This window comes from Micromys minutus (assembly GCF_963924665.1).
Source record: "Micromys minutus genome assembly, chromosome: 5".
Classification (NCBI taxonomy): Eukaryota; Metazoa; Chordata; class Mammalia; order Rodentia; family Muridae; genus Micromys; species Micromys minutus.
The window spans coordinates 58,145,794-58,168,622 of record NC_137974.1 but is presented as its reverse complement, the minus strand read 5'-3'; the positions used below and the strand labels follow the sequence as shown (position 1 = coordinate 58,168,622).

The window sequence follows — 22,829 nt, the reverse complement described above, 5'->3', positions numbered from 1 at the left end:
CTTCCCATAATAATTCATTTTTAAAAAAAGGTTTATGAGTGCTCAATCTGCATGTACACCTGCATGTCAGAAGAGTGCATCAGATCCCATTAAAGGTGGTTGTGAGCCACCATGTTTGCTGAGAATTGAACTCAGGACCTCTGGAAGAGCAGCCAGTGCTCTTAACCACTGAACCATCTCTCCAGCCCCAATAATTGATTTTTAAATAAGGAAGATGATAAATGGTTCTTCTATAAAGGCAAGAACTATTGAAAGCAATAATGAAACTGTTACTACTGAAGTATATATAAAAGAGTTAACTCAGACCCAGGATGCTGACAGAATGATTTCATATTAGTTTAAACCGCAGTTTATTCAGCAAGGCTAGCACTAACAAGTATCACCTGTAACCTTTTTTTTTTTAAAGTGTGTTCCTTGGAATTAAACCTAGGAGCTCATGGAGCCATAGTCCATACCCAGGAGACACTTCCTAACTCCTCTGCCTTCTTTTACAATGTGTTTTGCTTACTTGGTGAGGTTAGCTTTCCCACGGGACTCACGAACTTGTGCCAGGAGAAGATCCGGACATAACTTCTTAGCATCATCTGCCCACATGTTTCTAGTGACACCAAATGCACGGGCTTCATAGCTCACTGCAATAATTCTAAGGTTAGAGGGGAGAAAAGGAAACAAAACAATATTACATGATGCTATTATTCAATCCCAGACACAGCAGTTTAGAAATCTCAAAAACAGGACCTAGAGTAGAACTATTGAGTTTCCACAGACCAAAATACTAGTGGGGCCTAGGGTCAAGAGCATTGGTTGCTCTTTTTACCTGGGTGGCTTGGAATTGTCTGTAACTCCCATCCCAGGGGAATCTGACACCCTCCTTTGGCCTCTGTGGGTACTGTATGCAGGTGGTACAGACAGGTGGACAAAATACTCATACGCATGAAAATACCTTAAAAATACAAGGAGGGGCTGGAAAGATGGCTCCATCAATAAAGTACCAGCTGTACAAACAAGCAGATTTGAGTTTGGATTCACCAGAATCCACAGAAAATGCTGGGCGCAATAGTGTATGCCTTTAATCCTAGGTCTGGGAAGGAAGCTTGCTGGTCTCACAGCCTGGCTCAATCAATGAGCTTCAGGTTCAATGACAGACTTTCAAAACATAAAGTGGAGAACAATAGAGGAAGACCCTCAGTGTTAACTTCTGACTTCCTCATGCACACTCACACACATGTGCACACAGCAGTCATGACACTGTCATGATACATACCCACCACCTTTCCATGACTTGTACTGCACAACTGCACACGGTTTATTCCTCAAATGAGGATTTTGCCGCTGTTCCACTTGTACAAAAAAACAATCCATATCTACAAGAGCAACCACTCGATCTTGTCCAGGAGCCATTTATTTCTGGAAGACATTTATAAACAGAAAAATACTTAATCTAACATACAGAACACCCCCACTGCATTTCTACCAGGTGTGGTAGTACACATCTTTGATCTCAGCACTCAAGAGGCAGAGGTAAGCAGACCTTTCAGTTTTACATAGGAAGACCCTGTCTCAAAAAATAACTACCATATATTTACATTCTAATTGATGAGCGACAACAATAGGAATATGAAACTAATAAGAATGAAGGGTATATTCATCTACTGTTGATATGAGAATAATAAGCTGGTATAATGATATGAAGGTGATAAATACTTAGAGCTTTAAATATAGTTCTACTTGGCTCAAACTTTACATGACCCTCCTGCCTTTACCTCCCAAGTGGTGAGATTACAAGCATGCATCATCACATCTGGCTACCCATTCTAAGAAAAAGACATTTCACAAAAGATACACACATAGCCAAAAGTTGCCTGTCTTAGTTGCTGCTCTGTTGCTATGAAGGGACACTACAACCAAGGCAACAGAAAGCCTTTAATCAGGGGCTTGCTTACAGTTCTACAGTCCATGATCATCATAGCAGGCAGACAGGCATGGTACTGGAGTAATTGAGAGCTGTCTTGATCCAAAGGCAAAGAGAATAGACTGGGCCCAGGGGTGGGTTTCTGAAACCATAAAACCCCACTCCCAGTGACACAGCTCTTTCAAAAAAACCATTCTTCTAATTCTTTCCAAACAGTTCCACTAAGAACCAAGCATTCAGACATACAAGCCTATGGGGATTGTTGTCACTCACACTACCACAGTGCCTAACAATGGACTCAGCAACATTGATCATGTAAAACTGAAAATTAAAACCAGATGTACACCCACAATGTACATCACTATGGGAGAGGATTAAGAGTATTCTAGTTGATTGACAGATCAAAAACATAAATTTAGGGAAAAGAGAAGAAAATGTTCTATACCAATCAACCCCAGATTGAAAATATTCAGGAAAAAAATCCACATGCACTAAATGCATATGGACACTTTCCATCATTCTCTAGAAGAGACAGGATATCTATCACACAGTCCTAGGTGTTAGAATCTGAAGTATTTGGGGAGTGTTGCTCTCTGTTACAGATCTTTCCTAGCATTCTCAAGACCACAACTTTGAAGTTTAGCAAGTAACTCTGTGCACATGTCTTTGTATGTAATGGCATCAGTAGGTCATATACCAGAAAGGGCATCCTGAGATTAATCTTCTGTGAATTCGGAAAGACAAAACACACACACACACACACAAACACACACCATAGCATTCATGAAGAATTGGGGGTTTCAGTGAGACTGAGGCTCACTGAACAGCTATAGCTACCTGGCAATTCACTCTGTAGACCAGGTTGGCTTCAAACTCAGAGGTCCAAACTGCTTGAGTACTGTTCTCATGCAAATTTTAAATCTTAAAACACTTTTTAGAAACATTGGATATAGAGCAAGGTAGCACACTTCTTAAGCCCTAGCACTCAAGACACTAAGACAAAAAGGTTTAAAGTTCAAGGCCAGCCTGGATACATAGAAAGTCAGAAGAAGCACAGACACACATAAATGAAGAGGCTAATCTAATACTATGTAAATACCCTGTTTCTCTACAAAATTTCAATAACTATGCAACTATTAATAGATCCTACCTGCAATGACTACTTTGTGGATGTCAGTGATTTTCTATTTGTGCAATTTTTTTGTTTCGAAAAATGGTTCTGAATGTCATGTAACCCAAATCGGCCTCAAAACTTCTCTGTAGCCATGGATAAACTTGAGCTCTTTGCTCCTCCCCAAGTACTGAGATTACAGGTACATGCCACCACTGTCATGGCAACATAGTTTTTAAAGATTCTCAAGACAATTCCAATATGCAGTAACTTTGCATACCAATGGCCTATCACAAATAATACTTTTTACAGAAACACAGGAAGTTCATGATTTAAATACAAGAAACAGGTTATACAGCTGACTGAGCTAGCACCCAGCTGCAACTTTAAACAGTTATTTTTTCAAATGAACATTCACCTTGAAAACAGTGCCAACCAACTACTACTACAAAGCTGCAATATTACTGTAAAGAAAACAAAGAATTAAGAAAATATTGAATGTTCAAGGCATCAGTGCCTTACAAATCTAAACCCTCCCCTAAAACAATGTGATAGTATGTTTAAAACCCTTTTACACTTAAGTCAGGTATCTCTTTGCTCTAAAGTGGTTTTTCTGTAATACTGAAACAAATAAAGGCAGAAAATGGCAAATGTATTGTTATAACAAACACAGGATGTGAGATTTTATATATATATATATATATATATATATATATATATATATATATATATATACATACATACATACATATATCAGATAAAACTGGAAGCAAAGCTGTGATTTAAGGGCAACAATTTACTAAGTGTAAAAAACACCCCATAAAACGTTGTAGCTCAGTCTGATCTCAAACTGAAAGCAATCCTCCTACCTCAGCCTCCCAGAGGTATATTGGGATGTGTTTTCAAACATCTCAGATCATCCCATTCTGTACTAAACAAAACACGTTTGGAGTCGGGCGTGTTAAATATGTTCGGGTCAAGAGAAAGGTTTAAAAGTTCCAAGAAAAATTCTTTCTACCAGAAAACTCTCTCCTAAGGAGGAGACAATCTCAGGACCATCTCTCCCAATAACCATGTTTTCATTTCGGCCCAGTCACTCCAAGTAAAACCGAGAGCCAAGGTTACAAAAGCAATCCGACACTGCGATCTCGAATCGCATTTTAATGTTCTTACCAGGGCGACAGACACCTGTCAAACTGCCAAAAGCGACGCTGCAGGTTCTGGGCTGAGTCCACTAAAAGGAAAATGAGAGTCTAGACGATGTCGTCGCTTTCCCAGGAGCAGATGAGTGGATTCCGAGAGAGACTTACTGCCTATGATGACAGAGAAGCGAGTAGTTATCCCTCGGAACAGGCCCAGCCTGAAGGGTTGCGCCCCAAGGCAAGCCCAGAGGAAATTGAGAGTTCAGCTGAGCGCGCGCTGCCAGAGACGGTTGACGCGCCTGCGCATCACAGGACTTCCGTCCCCAGCCCCGCCCAGCCCGGCGCGGCCGACTCATTGAGGCTTCACTTCCGCGCGCGCATGCGCACTGGCGGATCCGGCGCATGCGCAGCGCTGGGTTCGTCTCAGCTCCAACCTGATACTCACGCTCCTCCTCCCGTTTCCCCACCCCCAGCCCGCCGCGGCCCGGTAACAACGTGTGGTCCCGCCCGGGGAACCGTGCGTACCTCGTGCTCCCGGGACGCCGGTGGTGTTCCCGGCTGTAGCCATGGAGATGGAGCAAGTGAACGCGCTGTGCGAGGAGCTAGTGAAAGCGGTGACGGTCATGATGGACCCCAGCTCTACCCAGCGCTACCGGTTGGAAGCCCTCAAGGTAGCTGGGGTCCTGGCGGCCTGGGCCTGCCCCGAGACCCCTATCCCAGGCTTCCCTCACGGCCTCTCCAAACTCAGTTCGTCTCCCGCCTCTGCGGCCTTTGGCCCTCCCACTCCCTGTAGGGAGGGTGGCTTCTGGTCGCGGCCCTCACCTCCTCCCACTTGAGTCTTCTCTTGCTTGCGCGCTTGCCTTTGCATCGCACGCAAGGGTCCCTAACTGTTGCACATTCCCTAGCCACTTCTCAGTGGCCCTTCTGCCCGCTCCCTCACTGGTTTTCACTCTAGATCACAATGCGGTCTCCACCACCGCAGGATGCACCAGCTGTGAAGCCGGGGCAAACCTCACATTCCCTGGCGTTCCGGGAGCGCACGTGCAAATTCCTGCCCCAGTGCCACCCTCATTCTTCCCTGCTGATCACTCCAGACCTGTGCTGATTCTAGATCCCCGAGTGTCCATTTTCTTACATCCTTAACATACCTCTATCTCTTTCGAGTCTTTAGCATCTCTGGGCTGATTTGTAACGCTCTTTCCAAGTTTATAACTGTGAGATAGTCTTCGGCTATTTTTGCGCGAAGGTGAGCTTTACCACTGGCTTTGCATTTGCACCGGGGCACTTTGGTTTCCTGGAAGTCGTTTTCTTGCCTCTCGGGTGCTCTCTGCCCCAGGGTCTAGCTCCGGTTTTGCTATTTGGGATCGCTTATACCTGCAACAGAATTTCTTTTTCTTTAGAGTCACCGACAACATACAGATGTATGGAGCGCAGGATTTGGTATCAAACAATTTTGTTCTCTCTGTTTTTTATTTTGAAGAATTTTTCCATAGGCACAGAAGTAGACCACCATAGTGCTCCTGAATAGGCCTGTGACCTAAACTCAGGTGATACACAGATTTGCTGGTTCACTGTCTCCTCCTGACACCCATAGCTTTTAAAGCTAATTCTAGGGATTGGCATTCCACTTGTCCATGGGTATATCTCTAACATTTTTTTTACTCTTTTAGATCCAGTTTATTTTTAGTATTAGTATGACTAATATCAAAATGGAGAGTGTCACTATTACTAATCTAGATTTTCTCATCTTAAAAATACGGCTAAAAGGACAGCCAGTACTCCCTGCTACTGGGGATATTAAACACCTGCCTGAGCAACTTGATAAGACCTGTTCTCCAAAAAAAAAAAAAAAAAAAAAGTAAACAGGACAACCTTGGGAGATGGCATAGAGGGCTTGTAATTATGGCTTGGTACCATAATTTAGGTGTAGGGGAGGAGGAGACTTAGCAAATCCCTGAGTTTGCCCACCAGCCAGTGTCTAGGCAAATCCTGAGTTCCAGGTTCTCAAAACAGCAGAGAAAAAGACATTCAGCTTCAATCTCTGGCTTCCATTTGAATGTGCAGCTGTGTCATCCATGAGCATCTGCATGAGAACACTGCACACACACTAAAGAGAGGAGCCTGAGTATAGGGTTTAATGGCATTGCGCTTGCCTTGCACATGAAAGGTGCAGTTCCCAGTAGCACACACAGTCAGTTAAGGTTGGACTTTTCTTAGGATTCGTAGTCTCTATTCTTTCATGCCTCCCCATGGAAATATTAACGTTTCTTCTTTCAGTTTTGTGAAGAGTTTAAAGAAAAATGCCCTATCTGTGTCCCATGTGGCTTGAAGTTGGCTGAAAAAACACAAATTGCCATCGTCAGACATTTTGGCCTTCAGATCCTGGAACATGTTGTCAAGTAAGGAACTCTGAGACACTGCCACTAGAGCTGTGGGAGAGAACAGCTCTTTAACCCTTTCGTGGCCACACAGGTGCTTTCCCAGTAACTAGACAGGAACAGTGATCACTAACATGGGGCCAGAACTCAGGATGTTTCTTTCTTCAGTTAAGTTAACTGTAAAATGTGTTACACATATTAAGTATTAAACAAGCCAGGCATGGTGGGGGCGTTTGTACTGCTTATGCTGAGGACCTGAAGCTGGAAGATTGCCAGGTCCAGGCCCTCCTAGGCTACATAGTTCTATAGTGGGCTACAGAGTGAAACTTTCTCAAGAAAACAAATTTTAAAAAGAAACAGAAGAATTTTTTTGTTTGTTTTTGAAAAGCAACTGTATTATTGTAGATGGCTAGTTGGAGAAATGTTGATTTGTGACATTATATTGTCCCATATAAATGCTAATTAATACACACACACACCCCCACATACACACACACACACACACACACACACACACACACACATATATGTATATATGTAAACTTTTCAAGAATGTTTCTGTTGTTCCTGTTCTGGTTTAATGTGGACTTTTTTGTCCATTCTCTGAAGAGTACAAAATCAAAAAATAGACTATTTTTTACTTATGTGTGTAAGTGCTTTGTCTGCCTGTGTGCATGCGTGTGCATCATGTATGTACCTGGTGCCTACAGAGGCCAGAAAGTGTTGGATCCCTTGGGACTGGGGTTACAGTTGTCATTAACTGCCAAACTCAGGCCCTCTGCAAGAGCAGCAAGTGCTCTAAACCACTGAGCCATCTTTCTGACACCAAGAATCTTTTTAAGATTTTATTATATTTCATTAATATAATATGTGGGTATGTGCTTATGAGTGCAGATAACAGGGGGGTATTTGATCCTACTGGAGATTGATGGTGTTTCTGTGCTGCCGAGAATGGGTGCTGGGAACCAAACTTAGGTCCTCCTTACCACTGAGACATCTCTCCATCCTTAGAAGTGTAATTTCTGTTTTTTAAAGGTTTTGGGTTTTTTTTGGGGGGGGGGGGTCGGTTTGCTTTGCTTTGCTTAGGTTTGGTTTGGTTTGGTTTGGTTTGAGATAGAATCTCAATGTAGCCTTGGCTCTCCTGGGGAATTCACCATGTAGCCCAGCTGGCCTTGAACTCAGAGAGCTGCCTGTCTCTGCCTCCTGATTGTTAGGACGAAAGGTGAGTGCCATTACACCTGGTCAAAAGTATAATTTCTTAATGAAATCTCTAACATAATGGAAAGCAGGAAACAGATATTCTCTTGTAAAGAGAAGACTTCTGACATGGTTTTGTTGGTTTTCTGTTTTGGTGGTCAGGTTTCGATGGAACAGCATGTCTCGGTTGGAGAAGGTGTATCTGAAGAACAGTGTCATGGAACTGATTGCAAATGTGAGCAAGGGGTATTGGTGTTGTGTTCCTTGACAACTGTGTAAAAAGTCATGACTTCCACATAGGTCAGACCGGGTGACATGAAGAAGAGACCAGAATAGTTTAAAATGCTCAGCAAATGAATGAAGAGCAGTCTTAGATATAGCTAAGTGTGGTGTCATATGCCTTTTATCCAGCACTTGGGAGGCAGAGGTGGGAAGATCCTGATGAGTTTAAGGCCAGACTGGTCTACACAAATGAGTAGCTTGAGACAGCTGAGACACAGTGAAGTTTAGCTAGAGAGACCCTGCCTAAGAATAAATAAATAAGATTCTTAGATGTAAATTAGATGATTATAATACCACTCACTTTGTAGCTTTTTTCTTTTATCTAAGCTGAACTATGGTGATGCACAGGGTGAAATCCTATAGAATAGATTTGTTTCAACCTTTAATAAGACTTTAAACGTGTTATTAATTGATGGCCTTTTTACTTCTCGTGTTGTGGAAATAATTAATATTAATCAGGGGTTTCCACCCTATCTTTGACTAATTAATTCCCAGATAAAAGACCCAAAACTTTTATATTTATGATAAACCTCTAAAGCGCCAGAGCTGGGCAGATATCTACCTTTTAAGCTATTGATTGGTACCTAATTCCTATCAGTAACCCTGCTGTAACTTGTCATGCTCCATCTGGACTGCTTTACCCCCGTTGGCCAGTCCTCGTCCTGCTGCCATAGCAGGTATCTTTTCTCTCCCTTCTTCCCCCTTTCTCTGTGATCTCTGCCTCAGACCCTAGTCCAGGAACACAACCTGCCTCTTTTGCCCAGCTGTAGGCATCTTTATTCAACCATTACTTTTAAATTAAGGAGCAAGGTTACTTAGCATCACTTGGTACACATCTTAGGTATAAGCCTTAGGAAATCCTCCTAAGGCTTCTTAGATATAAATCAAATGATTGTAAGATAATCTATCTAAGGATTTCCTCTTCTTGGAGGCAAGCAAACCTTGGGGGCCACTGTTTAGCATTACAATACATAGGAACAGAACAAACTTCAACCAGCTCACCCCATAATCTGGATGGTCTCTAATTACCTTTCCCAGATTCAAGGCTTACCCCGCCATACCTGGCCTTTCTTAACTTTTTTTTTGAGACTGGACTTTATTCTGTGCTCCATGCTAACCTCCACTAGAGAGCAGACCTTCTGCGAGCCAGGATTGTAGGCATTGGCCACCATGCCTGTCTTGTCTTTTCTCTAATAACAAAGGGCATGAAAGAAGATCCTTGAATATTTAGTGAGGCTGGTTTTTGAGATAAGGTCATGTGGAGTACAGCATAGCTTCAGTCTTGCTGTGTAGCTGAGAATAAACTTGAATTTCTGGCACTGCTAGGTGCAGTCTTACAGGCAAGCACTAATAATCTGGCCTGCAATACTTTTAATAAGAAAGAGATGCTTTGCCAACTTATGAATTAGTTTAGCTAATTAATACTTTGTAATTTACTAGTCCAAAGAGATAAGCATTGATTACTTATCAATTTTAATGTTTAAAATCTTTCTCTTTTGATGTAAGAACTACTGGGATTGTGGAGATGCTCAGTGCCCTCACAGTTTATCAGTGTTCCAGTGTATTTCTTTTCTATATTCCACCTTGGCCTTCAGAACTATGAAACAATATGAAAGTTTCTTCAGTTGGTGAATAAGAGTGGCAGTGTTTTCCTGGCTCTGTGACAGCTGTTTATTAGCTGTGGGAACAGTGACCAGTGAGAATGCAGGCCAAGTGACACAGACATGGAGAACAGGTTTAGGTTCAAAGGGGACCTGATGATCAGCGTTGTGCTTCTGTTTGTGTAAATGGTTGGGTGTGGTGAGTGCATGTATTGTGAGTCAGAGCACACCTTGAGGGACTCAGTTCTCTCCTTAACCGTTTGGGTTCTGGGGATGGAACTGAGCGTTGGCCCCCAGTGCCTTTACCCACTGAGCCATCTCCTATACCCCCCTTACCTCCCTCTTTGAGGCAGAGTTTCATGTAGCTGGCCTCAAACTTGCTGTGTAGCAGAGATTGGCACTTACTCATTTTGTCATTTGTACACACTCAGGCACAGACATATAGTAGAGTATGTCGCTGAAGGTTAGAGGCGACTTGAGAAGTCCGCCTCTCCTGTCGTGGGTTCCAGAGTTGAGCTCACGTCACCAGGCTTACACATCAAGCACTTTAACCTGTTGAGCCATCTCACTGACTCTGAGGAGGACTTGGTCTTCTGATGCTCCTATCTCCACTTCCTATGTATGGGGTTAGAGGTGTGTTCCACCACACTGTTTATATCCTACTAGGGTTCAGACCCTGGGCCCCAGCAGACTGTGGCAGATGAGCTGTATTCCAAGTGCAAGTGTTCTGTGTCTTTATATCAGTTTTTCATGCCTAGAAATCCAGTCTCATAGTAATCTCATACTCTCATTCTTTTTCAGGGAACACTGAGTATTTTGGAGGAGGAGAACCACATTAAAGATGTTCTGTCTAGAATTGTGGTAGAGATGATCAAGCGAGAGTGGCCACAGCACTGGCCTGACATGCTCATGGAGTTGGATACTCTCTCCAGGCAAGGGGTATGGAGTACATATGTGCTGGCTACATGTGCTTATGTTAGAGCAGACTGGAAGGTTTGCTTTGTAGCCATGTTTGTGGTTTTATCGGTAGCAGATCATCTGTTTGCATATGTACATAATCAAATGCTCTTGTTTAACTAGCCTCTTTCTGTTTGCCTAGGAAACACAGAGGGAATTAGTGATGTTCATCCTTTTGCGGCTGGCTGAGGATGTAGTGACCTTTCAGACACTCCCAACTCAAAGAAGAAGGGATATTCAACAAACATTAACACAGAATATGGAAAGAATCTTAAATTTTCTACTCAATACACTTCAGGAAAATGTAAACAAGTACCAGCAAATGGTATGAATTCCTGCCCTACAACCTCCCATCTTCCCTGTCCCCACAGCTGCTTCTATGCTGAGTGAGCACTGAGTGAAGCTACATGTTCAGCACACTGAGTAAAGGTCTCTAAGTTGACCCTACTCAGTATCCAAGCAGGCCTCCTAAGTAGCTGGGATTGCAGAGCACTGTCCTACCTTTGGTCTGAATGTGTTTTGTGGGGGTGGTTGTTTGTTTATTATTTTGTTTTTATAAAAATGCTTTTCTAGGGGGAAATTAGGGTGTCTGGTTCAGCAGAAGGAAAGGCCATCTTAAGAGCAAAATTTATAGGAGACGACATAAGAGAAACTAAACCTGTTTTCTCGGATATTGAGCTCAGTGAGTTTCCATGTAAATTCCTCCTTGATTAAGAAAATTCTTTTAAAACAGCGTAAAAGCTAGATGTGGCAGAATACTCTTTTATTCCCAGCACAGGGAGGCATAGAGGCAGGCTCATCTCTAGGACAGCCTGGTAGTCTAGTGAGTTTCAAGTTAGCTACGGGTACACAGTGAGACTTTTTCTTCAAAAACTAACAGAACCATACAACTGTGAATTACTACATGTTATTAAAACTCTAGACGGAGGTTGCTCAGTACCTGAGAGCACCTGAGTCTGATTCTGAGCACCACACAGTTTACAGCCATGTAACTCTAGTCCCAGAGGCGCTGGCTCTCATACCCTCTTCTGGTCTCAAGAACTAGACACATGCTTGGGACACAAATATACATGCCAGCAAAATCCCCATACACATTAATTAATTAACAACAAAAAGAGGAACCTTGTAGATTTTTGATATGTCAGGGTAATGTCCTTATAAATCTCTGTTCTTTTGGTCTTCTTCCTTTTGCAATGGGTCAGTTGCAATGAGTATTAATCATCACTATACAGGGCATAGTTTCTGTTCTTAGAGGGATTTTCTTTCTGCAGAAAGGTTCAGCAGATGCTCCCTTTCCCATTTTTATCATATTTTAGAAGCCATTTTTCAAAAGAAGACATTTGAAAGTTAATTCTGGAGCATGAGGTAGCTCATTAGTAGGGGGTGATGAGGACCTGTGTATGCTTCCAGCACCCACATAGCAGTTCCTAACTAACTCCATGTACAGGAGCCTGATCTCCTCTTTTGGCCTCCATTGGCAGTACACAGACACCTTCACATGAATGAAAATAAATATTTTAAAAGGAAAAGTTTAGTGTGGAGTAGTGGTGCACACCTTTAATTTCAGCATTCAGGGGGCAGAGGCCAGTGGATCTCTGTGAGTCTGAGGCCTGCCTGGTGGTATACAAATTGAGTTCCAGACAGTCAAGGCTGTTGAAAATAAAGGACAGGGATTTGGAGGAAAGGATAGGGGTTTTGGGGAGAAAGTTAATCCTAAAGGGTACTGTTAATTATAACCAGAACACACCCCTCAAAGAATTATCCAAAATGTATAAAAAGTAGAAGTAAAATACTTTCTTCCTTTTTTACCTCTATTTTTAAAGAAGGTCTAGATACTAATACAAATGATAGTCAAAAGGTCTCAGAAGCAACTAGGATGGGTTGGAGATTATTGTGAGTAGCTAAATATGCTGTGTATGTACTTGCCTATATATATATATGATGTTTGATTCTCAAAGCTACCCTAAAATCAGAATGTTTGGTCTCTAAAGCTTCAGAGAGTAGAAATCCTGTCTCCAGTAAATAGTTGAACTAGAATTCACACTCATCTCTTTTCAGAATGCCTTTCCAATATTTTTTTCAAAAGAAAGAGTAAAAATGGGGCCAGAGAGATGGTTTATTGGTTAAGAGCATTGACTTTTTTTTGAGAGGACCTCTGTTCAAGTTCCAGTACCTACATGGTGCCACATAGGTACCTATAACTATAACAGATCCCAGGGGGATCTGATGCCACCTCTGCCCTCTGAAGAAACCAGGCATTCGTGTGGTATTTAGACACACACATGCAGGCAAAATACCCAGATGTTTAAAATTACTATGTTTTACCCCCCCGAAAAAATGGAAAGAAGGTATTTGCATTAAAAGCCTGTGTGTGCATTCTGTAATGCATTCCTGTAAAGAGGCTGAGGCAGGAGAATCTAGAGTTCCAGGCCAGTCTGGGAATGAGACCATCTCAAGATACGCTCGGATGTAGCTCAGTTGGTAGAGTGCTTGCCTAAAGTGCAAGAAGCCTCAAATTTTTTAATGAGGGCAGGTATGGCAGCACATGGAGGTATTCCAGCTACTCAGGAGGCCTTAAGTAGAAGAACCACATTTAATTTTCTAGAACACAAAAATTGGAAACCAGCCAACCACAGTATTTTTTTAATGTGTAACTTATTTTTATTTTATGTTTCATTGGTGTCTGTGTAAAGCTGTCAGAAGCCTTGGAACTGGATTTATAGACAAGTAGGAGCTGCCATGTGGTGGCAGCTGAATCTCAGGAAGAACAGCCAGTACTCTTTAAGTGCTGAGCTCTCTTTCCAGCCCCATAATGAACCTTATAATGCTCCATTTTGTTTTAAAAAACTATTTCATGAGGTAGGGCACCTGTGCCATGACACACACATGGAGGTCACAGAACAACTGGGAAGTAGTTCTCTCCTCCCACTGTGTGGGCCCTGGCCATCAGAGCTCTCTGCATGGTTGTTTCCTGTAATGCCTAGATTAAAGATGTCCCACCATGCCTGGATCTAAGCTTAACGGATGGGATCTTACCCTGAAATCCCTTAACCTGTTATATCCCAGGACATAGGGTTCAACTCCAATTCACTTCCTGGTGGTCCTTTAGTACTTGAACCAAATACTTGATAATTTTTCTTTCTAAGCTACCTATGCTTATTTTAAGTGCTTTTCACAGGATTTAACTAGAGAACTAAGGCTCTACTGGGCTTTTTTGAGACTTCCTTTGTCAATGCAGTTAATATAAGTCCCTTTACCTTAGACTTAGATAGACTCTTCAGACAAGGGCAAAAAGCAGCCACAATCGTCACCAAAATATCACAAACATTTTCTTTAGACCACATACTGAAATTCTTCTCCACTGAACCTTCTTGGGTCAGGTCTGCACAGTTCAAATCAATCTCAACAACAAAGTCTTCCATATTCCCATTAGGATAGCCCATTAAGCCCCACTTAAAGCATGCTACTGTTTTCCAAATCCAAAGTCCTAACATCCACATTTCCAGATAAAAGCATGGTTAGGCCTATTGCAGCAATACCCCAGTCCTTGGTAGCAACTTCTGTCTTAGTTAGGATTTTACTGCTGCAAACAGACATCAAGACAAGTCTTATTTTATGTATATGACCGCAGTGTCCTTGACACACCAGAAAAGGGCATCAGATCTAGTTACTGTGGTCATGGCAAAAAAAAAAAAAAAAAAAAAAATTAAAGGCCAGTGAGTAAGACCTACCCTGCCTCAAAAGTAGTTTCAAACAGAACAGTTAACACTGGGAGAGAGCCACACTGTACATTAAAGTATATGAAGAGGTTCCTAACAGCATATGGTGAAGATTATTTTCTAGACCAGCAAAGCAACTGAGTGGTAAGGGCACTTGCTGACATACCTGACAACCTGAGGCTGACCTTGAGACCCCCTTGGTAGATGGAGAGAGCTGAACTTTCTTGTGTTGTCCTTTGATGTCCACATTAGTTCTGTGCATGTGTGCACGTACACGTACACACAACAATAAGTTAGTGAGTAGACTTCAGAAAATGATTTTCCCAGCTGAGTGCGGTGGTGCATGACTTTAATCCCAGCACTCAGGAGGCAGAAGCAGGCAAATTGTTCTGAGTTTGAGGCAAGCCTGGTCTACAGAGTTCCTGGCCAGATAGAGCTACATAGAGAGCATCTATGTCAAAAATCAAGAAAAAATTATTTTTCTGGGTATTGTCTCCTTGTAGCTCTCTCTCATCTTCGTTTTACTTTTTTTTAAAACAATTTTTTCTATTTTCTCTGCTTCCAATGATCTTTCCTCATTAACAACTGTTACTGGTGTTGATGGGTTTAGACATGTTAGTTGCACTCAGTGGAGTGCCTGCCAGAGCAGCTCAGTTTGCTGATTGATGGATTGAACAGAAGTCAGAGATAAACACATGAGGGTCTCCTCCCATCACCTTGTGTCCCATTTCTGTTGACCAAACTTCACTTCTTTGTAGGACAGGGACATACCAAGAGGCCACCTTTAGTGTGCCAATTTCATTTCTGTTAAGTGATATTCGATCTCATGTAGCTCAGGGTTGTCTTCAGACTCTTCAGCCTACTGCCTCTACCTTGCAAATGCTGAGATTATAGGCATGCACCACCCACCTGGCACTGGCTACTCATGTTTCCTTCTGTCGCTCTGTAGTTCACATTAGAGAGAGTGTTAAATTGTGAACACAGGTAAATAAATGAATAGGCTTGATCACTGAGTCCCCTGCATGCACTGCTCAGGGGTTGTAGGAAATGGTTTGAATGGAAGGTGGAGGGTGGGCCTAGCTGTTGTTGCTTAGATCCTTTATGACTAATAATAATTGCTTTCAGGTATTGCAGAAAGTCATTTCTGCCCCTTGTGTTATTTCTCCTGTGTCTTCACAGTTTTTAGATATTTGAAACAAAGTCTCAGTATGTGACCTAGATGACCTAGAACTTGATACATAGGATAAAAATCAGCATCTTTGTGCATGTTTATGTAGAGTAGCCATTGTTTTGTTGTTTGGGCATTTGCTAATTAGGAATGTATGTGTTACTGTAATTATTAAGTAAATGGCAACCAGTTTTATTCATGAATTTGAGTTCTTTAACCTGGTCCTCAGTCACCTCTTGCTCACCAGTGCTAAAAGTTACTCACACTTGTCTCAGCACTTGAGAGGCTGAGGCAGGAGATACTATTAGGTTGAGGCTAGCCTGGGGTATGTAGTGAGTTTCAGGCACAGTGGAGCTGTATAGCAATGATCTCGTCTGAAAACAAACCAAGTCCTTTATTAGAGGGTAGGAAAGTACTGCCTGGTCTGTTTTACTTAGTAGAACCTTGGGTTCTTTATTCTTTTCTTTCAGAAGACAGATGCTTCTCAGGAGGCAGAGGTAAGCACACTGTGGGACTGAAGGGAACCTCTTAAATGCTCACATATGGGTAGATGTTCCTCACGCCTCCATGCGTTTTATCTGTTCCCACACATCTGTGGGGGAATGGTAGATGGGGGTACTTCTTGAAAGAAGACGAGTGGCTGTACTTGCCAGTATGTTCTTATCAGGGCTGAGCACGATAAGAGATGGTTGCATCTCAGGAAAAAAAATTGAGTTCCCTGTCAGTAATTATTACAGAAAATACAGTTTTTCTGATAAATCACCTTTATTTTAGAACTTGAAAAATAGAAGTTTAATTGAAGCCTTAGTTGTCAGTACCTGATAATCAACAGTGATTTCACACAGGCTCAAGCCAACTGTCGAGTAAGCATCGCAGCACTGAATACTCTAGCCGGCTACATCGACTGGGTATCTCTGAATCACATTACTGCTGAGAACTGTAAGCTCGTGGAGACTCTGTGCCTGCTTCTCAATGAGCAGGAGCTGCAGTTGGGAGCCGCCGAGTGTCTGCTCATTGCAGTCAGCAGAAAAGTGAGTATGCACGTTGCATCAGTGCCAGAAGTGCCTATGGAGGAAGAAGGGTGAGAGTCCATGGGGCAGCAGGCGTGCTAATAGGACCGAGACACTGAGAGAAGTAGAAGCTAGGAGAGGCTTTATGTTTTGGAAAGTCCCCACCCCATATTTGATACTATGTACAATCAAACTGCACCTCCTAAAGATTCTACACCTTCCTCAAGCAGTGCCAAAGGGGCCGTGTCTTCATACCTGAGCAGATGGAATGCGTCCTCTTTCAGACCACTGTGCATTAAACCTGCTCTGTCCTTGGTATTTCCCGGTTCAGCTGGGTGTCCTATTGCATTTAAAGTTTGTGATTTGGGGCTGGAGAGATGGCTCGGCTGTTACAGGCTAGGCTCACAACCAAAAATAGAAAATTTGTGATTTTATCCTTGAACACAACTTACTCGCTGCTTCCAACCCCTTTAGACAAAAATCTGCAACATTGAAAGGTTGGTATAATTTATGGAAATTTATTAGATTTAATGCACTGGCACTTGAAATAGCTATGATAAAGTAGTTTTAAAGTTTAAAGTTCCCTGTAATGTCAATTTGAGGTATAGAAGATGTCAGCTCTGAGGGTTTCGTTTTGTTTTTTTGGGTGACCGTACGTTTTTGACCTTGTGCAGGGCAAGTTGGAGGACCGGAAGCGCCTGATGGTCTTGTTTGGAGACGTCGCCATGCATTACATTCTCTCTGCCGCACAGTGAGCGCCTCGTTTTATTTTGTACATAGTGTGTGTGTGGGGGGGGGGGGGTCCATTATTGCTGTCATCTTACTGACTGGCCTGACTAGCTAGCTCTTAAGTTCTAGAATCTGCCTGTTTTCACCCCGTGACCTGGGGTTACAGGCACATGCCAGCTCTTACGGAGGTGTTGAAGTGTCAAATTCAGGTCCCCATACCAGGACATAAACTTGGTGTTGTCCCCACCTGTTAATTGAGGTGGGTGTTTTTGTTTTTTTGGTGCAAAGGATTGAATGACAAGCATCATATGTGCTAAGAAAATACTCCACTGATGAGCTGCAGAATGCTTTTATTTTTTCTTTAATAATTTAATTTTTATTGAGAATATATATTTTTTAAAGATTTATATATGTGAGTACACTGTAGCTGTGTTCAGACACACCAGAAGAGGGCATCAGATCCCATATGGTTGCTGGGAATTGAACTCAGGACCTCTGGAAAGAGCAGTCAGTGCTCTTAACCTCTTTGCCATCTCTCCAGCCCTGAGAATACATTTTTTAGAAACAGTATATTCTGATTTCAGTGTCCCTTGTACCAAGTCCTTTCAAATCCCCACATTATGCTCTCTCTTGCCGTCAGTTTTGTTTTATGTGAGTCCCGGAGACAAGTATGAGAAGGCAAGTAAGAAACACGATGTGTGCTTGTGATCTCTGACTGTCCACGCTGAGATGGTGTTTAAGTCTGACTTCCTTTCTTAAGAATAATCTGGATTTTAAGGAATCCTGGCACCTGAGTAATACAGCGCTGGCTGTCATTGTGATCACTGCTCCTAAGGTCTATCTCTTAAGTCTATAGAGACTGGTACACACACAGAGCTGTACTGTGCTCATTTCTTCAGTGGGTTACACAACACACCACCCACCCACGGGTTAGGAAAGCTGCGATTCAAAATAGGCAGCTCAGCTGCAGCCAGCAAGGAAGCCACCACACGAGCCACACTTGTCTGCGCCCCTTCAGTGTCGTTTTTCCAGAGTCCCGTATTTTCTCATTCTCTCCTGCCTCCGGTTCTCAGCTACTGCATCTGTATTGCACATGAGCTGTTACTCACGATTGATAGTGGGAATACTCTTACCTGTCACAGGCCAGTTTCCACTACCAAAAGAATTAAAAGTTAGGGTTTTCTATTTTTTAGAAGAGCTATTGGGTTCTGATGAATTTTGGCTTTAAAGTCAGTATTTTAGGAAAGTGAGACAATTTCTGTTTGCCTTATTAAAGGTGTATACCACTACTGCCTGGATGTTCTTGTTTCTCTGAGACAGGGTCTCACTATATATAGGCCCTGGTTGGCCTAGAACTCAATACATGGACCAGGATAGCCTCAAATCCCAAGAAATGCCTGCCTCTGCTAGCATTAAATGTGTGCACCACCATGCATGACCAAAATATTTTTAATTACATTTAATTATATTTGTTATATCTTTTTATGTGCATGAAAGTATACACATGGACACGTCGTATGTATTTGGTCAGAGGACAACTTGTGGGAACTAGTTTTCTCCAAACACTCTGTGGGTCCCAGGAATTGAACACAATTCTGTAATCTTGGTGGCAAGTCCCTCCCTTCACCCACTAAGTCATCTAGCTTGCCAAAGACATAAAGTACTTTTTTCTTTTTTTTTTTTTGGTCCCTGGTATAAGGAATTGTTACATATTAATACCCAGTTTCCCAAACCCAAGAATCTTTGCATGGCCTCTTGTTCCTGGGTATTAGCCAACGTCTTTGTGTAGCTGCTTCCAGGTGTGCACTGGCTTTGCTGTGTGACACACGACTCAAGTTGTTCCGAAGTATTAAGGTCTTTTATGTCTAGAATCAGTATTTAATGGAGAGGGTAGTTATTGCATTGAGCCATGTTCCATATCATTCTTTCAGTGTAGACTTTGTCATTTCCTGTTTTAGTTCATTGTTATTTGAAACAGTGTCTCACTTTATCCCTGGTGACTTGGAACTAGCTGTGTAGCTCAAGCTAGGCTCCCATCTGCTGGAGTTAAAGGCAAATCCCACATGCCTGTCTTGGGGAGTTTTTTGTTTGTTTGGTTGAAACAGTTTTTCTTTATAGCCCTGGCTATCCTGGAACTCTGACCTTTAAGGTCCACGCTGACCTTAAACTCACAAAGCTCTGCCTTTGCCACCTGGGCTATCCTGGTGCTTGTTTTCTGACTTTAGTAAATACTAAGGTTGTATTGGTGGGGCACAGGCTGTAGAACTTGCACGTGGTGGGACTCCTTGCTCTGTTGATGTATAGCTAATCACAGTTGTCTTCCTCAAACAGGACTGCTGATGGAGGAGGCTTGGTAGAAAAACACTACCTCTTCCTGAAGAGACTTTGTCAGGTGTTATGTGCCCTGGGAAATCTGCTGTGTGCACTGCTGGTGAGCAAGTGTGCTCTGGAGAGCATGGGGACTGCTTGGGGAGTTGTTCACTTAGCAATCATGTTAGCACTTTGCCAGCACTCACTGATGGGAACTGGCTTTTCCATAACAAGTCCATAGATTAAGTCATTATCAATAAAAGTGAATGCATAGGTGGGTGGTTGTTGATTTCCTTCTTTCCTTCCTTCCTTCCTTGACACAGAATCTTACTATGTAGTTCTGGCTGTCCTGGGTCTCACCTTGTAATCCTAATTGGCCTTAAACTCAGAGATCCAGCTGCTACTGTTTCCCAAGAGCTTGGATTAAAAGTGTGTGCGACCAAACCCAAACTGAAATAATGTCACAAAAATATAAATAGAACAGGTCTGATGAAGTCATGTTTTCTTAGAGCCTTTGCTTTTAATTTTTTGAGTCATTGTCTCTTTGTAGCTTAGTCTAGTTTTAAACTGAGCGTGTTTCTGCCTCAGCCTTCCTAATGTTCTGATAACAAGTGTGGATTGAGGCTAGATGGGTCAACACATGGAGCCTCAAATGTTGTCTCTGTTTTCTGTTTATTATCACTCATTCTCCCTACCCCTGCCACCTCTGTTCAGCTGCCTCCTACCCATACCATTAATGTGGTCTTCTTTCTTTAGGCCTTAGATGCTAACATACAAACACCAGTAAACTTTGGAATGTACCTGGAATCTTTTCTTGCTTTCACAACCCACCCAAGTCAGGTAAGCTTTATACAAATAACTTATTAATATTAGGCTGGTCAACCCAAGTCACACATGCTAACCTGGAGTATTTCCTACTCGTGTCTAAATGTCATTTCACTGAACCTCAGGAATGATTAGAGGAATTGCCAGGAACCTAGTGGGAAGGCTTAGTGGGTAAAAAGTGCCTGAAACACAAACCTGGCAATCTACGTGAAATCTGGGCCCACAGAGATAGGAGAGAGAACCAGTTTCTGAAAGCTGATGACCTCTGATCTCTGGTTGTAACATACATAGACATGGATAATAAATAAATAGGCATATTTGAAAGGAAGATATTGGGTCTTTTTTCACCATTACTTGACTGTCTGGTCAGCAGCTGTTCCCAACAGTTGGCTTTCTGATTGTGCTCCATGCAATGTAGTGTGTGGGCCAGATGATTAGAACAAGAAAAGTATTTAAAAGTTTAGTGAATTTTGTTATTTTGTTATTAATTGCATTCAATTCACTATTTTTCTTGTCACTTTGTGATTCTAGTTCCCTTTTTAACCAAGAGTTAAGTGGTGTTCTGACTACACTCCAGGGTGCACAACTCTCTTGTTGGCATGTCATAGCAAGTCAGCCATTCCTGATGCACTGCAGAAGTTACTTCAAAATGTCTCGGTTTCTTCGTATGGAAAATTATTGTTGAGAACTGCTAGGCTGAGAGACAGTCTTGCTTGAGTAATATCTAAATCTTTAAGCTTATGTGTAGGTTTTTGTTTTGGTTTAGTTTCTACGCTCTTCAACCCATATGACGTGGGGAGCTCTCTTCAGGCATGAAGTTCTGTCCCGTGATCCATCACTGTTAGCAGTAATACCTAAATATCTTCGTGCTTCTATGACGAACTTGGTCAAGGTAAGCAATAAGCATCCTAAGTGCCGAGTGCGGGTGAGAGGATGTAAGCCTTCCATGTTGTTATCTCTTAGATTCCTCTACAAGAATTCTCTTGAGGAAGAGGGCAGCTTAGAATGCTTGTCACACCTGTTCTTCCTTAATTTAGAACACTTAAATCTGAAGTATGGAGTAAGGTACTAGGGAAAGAGCAGGACCATGAGCTCATGGCTGCTTAGGAGTTAAAGGCAGGATTAGCAGAATGTTTTGCAAATATGTGGAGGTGGGTGGAATCAGGTAGATTCTAAGGTGGAATAATATCATAATATCTAAGGATTGTTTCTGAAAGTCATGTGCAATGGCACTGCACGTGAGGAGTGTGGTGACAGTGAGGGCTCGCTCTCCAGGGACCCTGGGAAAGTCTCAGATCTTTCCCTCCCACTCCCCTCCCCTGGGCTTTGTGTGCACTGGGCAAGATGTGCAAACACATACAAACACACCCCAGTCCTTCATCGGAAGGCATAAAGCCAGAGAACAGGACTCTGGTTCCTCAAGAATTTATTTAACACATACTGTGTTTTAATTTTGTTATGGTTTTACAATACTTTTTTTTTCATTTTATTTATTTATTTGTTTGTTTGTTTACTTACTGGTTTTTATGCTTTGGTTTTCATTTGTTTTTAGACAGTCTCACTGTAACCCAGGCTGACCTGGAAGCTCTATGTAGACAAAGCTTACCTTGAACTTGGAGAGAGAGATCATCTTGCCTCTTTTTTTAATTCTGGGAATATAGGTGTGGGCCATGATATTTAGCCTATCTTGCTCAGTACATAATGAAATAAGCAATTTCCAATCTCTCATTTTATTCCATATGAAATTAGTACCTCTTTTTGGGCTGTGTTCATACTTGGATCCTAAACGGACCCTGGAAGTTATTGAGGAATCTAGAAATTATAGCGCTTCCTGTGTTCTCTTTACCACTCTGAAGAGCATTGGTGCTGGGGAGCCGGACAGTCTGCTGTACTTACTGTTGTAAAGGATCTCATGCAGCCTTAGCTCCTCTTAGGATCTTTTCAGTGGTCCATCCTTATCCCTGTCCCCACTGATTATTTTTCTCTTTCCAGATGGGCTTTCCTTCTAAAACAGATAGCCCCAGCTGTGAATATTCCCGATTTGATTTTGATAGTGATGAGGACTTCAATACTTTCTTCAACTGTAAGTGGCTGAAGCTTCCTCCTAGCACTCTCAGAAGGGCATCTACTGCTGTAATCCTCGGCATGGTTCCTAAGACTTCCTATCAGTGGTCAGACCTGGAGAGTAGTTCTCCTTTGCAGAAGGGAGCTGGTAGCACATTTCAGCATGGTGGATTCTGAGCCCATGATTTTTATTTCTCCTTTTCACCAACCACTATGGCATGTTGTATCTTGTGAGGAGTTGGGCTGTTCTCCACAGTAGCCACATCCCTCATTCTGTCTAGTTACTCCTTTTAATTTCATAGATGTGGCAAATCTGTGTTAGTTTTCTGCTTGCAGGATCTAGCTAGTAAGACATTTTTAGAGAAAATTTACTTTTTAAGGTTTTGAATTCATTAATTCAACCAAGCTGTAATGAGCCACATGA

General features: G+C 42.3%; 2 protein-coding genes across 3 annotated transcripts in view; one reads left to right on the top strand and one right to left on the bottom strand.

The window, feature by feature from the left end:
• Nucleotides 1–4,426, bottom strand: part of POLH (DNA polymerase eta) — a 38,479-nt gene extending 34,053 nt beyond the window's left edge. The window contains exons 1-3 of the mRNA XM_080916694.1: nucleotides 4,197–4,426; nucleotides 1,265–1,407; nucleotides 509–643 (exon numbers count right to left, since the gene is read on the bottom strand). Coding sequence (XP_080772820.1) covers nucleotides 509–643; nucleotides 1,265–1,401 — 272 coding nt within the window. The 5' untranslated portion in view covers nucleotides 1,402–1,407; nucleotides 4,197–4,426. The remainder of the gene's footprint in view (nucleotides 1–508; nucleotides 644–1,264; nucleotides 1,408–4,196) is intronic.
• A 220-nt stretch (nucleotides 4,427–4,646) lies between these two features.
• XPO5 (exportin 5) overlaps nucleotides 4,647–22,829 on the top strand; it is a 40,127-nt gene continuing 21,944 nt past the window's right edge. For both annotated transcript variants that reach the window (XM_080916756.1, XM_080916755.1), the window contains exons 1-12: nucleotides 4,647–4,836; nucleotides 6,443–6,564; nucleotides 7,903–7,975; nucleotides 10,425–10,562; nucleotides 10,723–10,905; nucleotides 15,938–15,964; nucleotides 16,313–16,498; nucleotides 17,152–17,228; nucleotides 19,538–19,637; nucleotides 20,273–20,356; nucleotides 21,108–21,233; nucleotides 22,334–22,424. In XM_080916756.1, coding sequence (XP_080772882.1) covers nucleotides 4,732–4,836; nucleotides 6,443–6,564; nucleotides 7,903–7,975; nucleotides 10,425–10,562; nucleotides 10,723–10,905; nucleotides 15,938–15,964; nucleotides 16,313–16,498; nucleotides 17,152–17,228; nucleotides 19,538–19,637; nucleotides 20,273–20,356; nucleotides 21,108–21,233; nucleotides 22,334–22,424 — 1,312 coding nt within the window. In that variant the 5' untranslated portion in view covers nucleotides 4,647–4,731. The remainder of the gene's footprint in view (nucleotides 4,837–6,442; nucleotides 6,565–7,902; nucleotides 7,976–10,424; nucleotides 10,563–10,722; nucleotides 10,906–15,937; nucleotides 15,965–16,312; nucleotides 16,499–17,151; nucleotides 17,229–19,537; nucleotides 19,638–20,272; nucleotides 20,357–21,107; nucleotides 21,234–22,333; nucleotides 22,425–22,829) is intronic.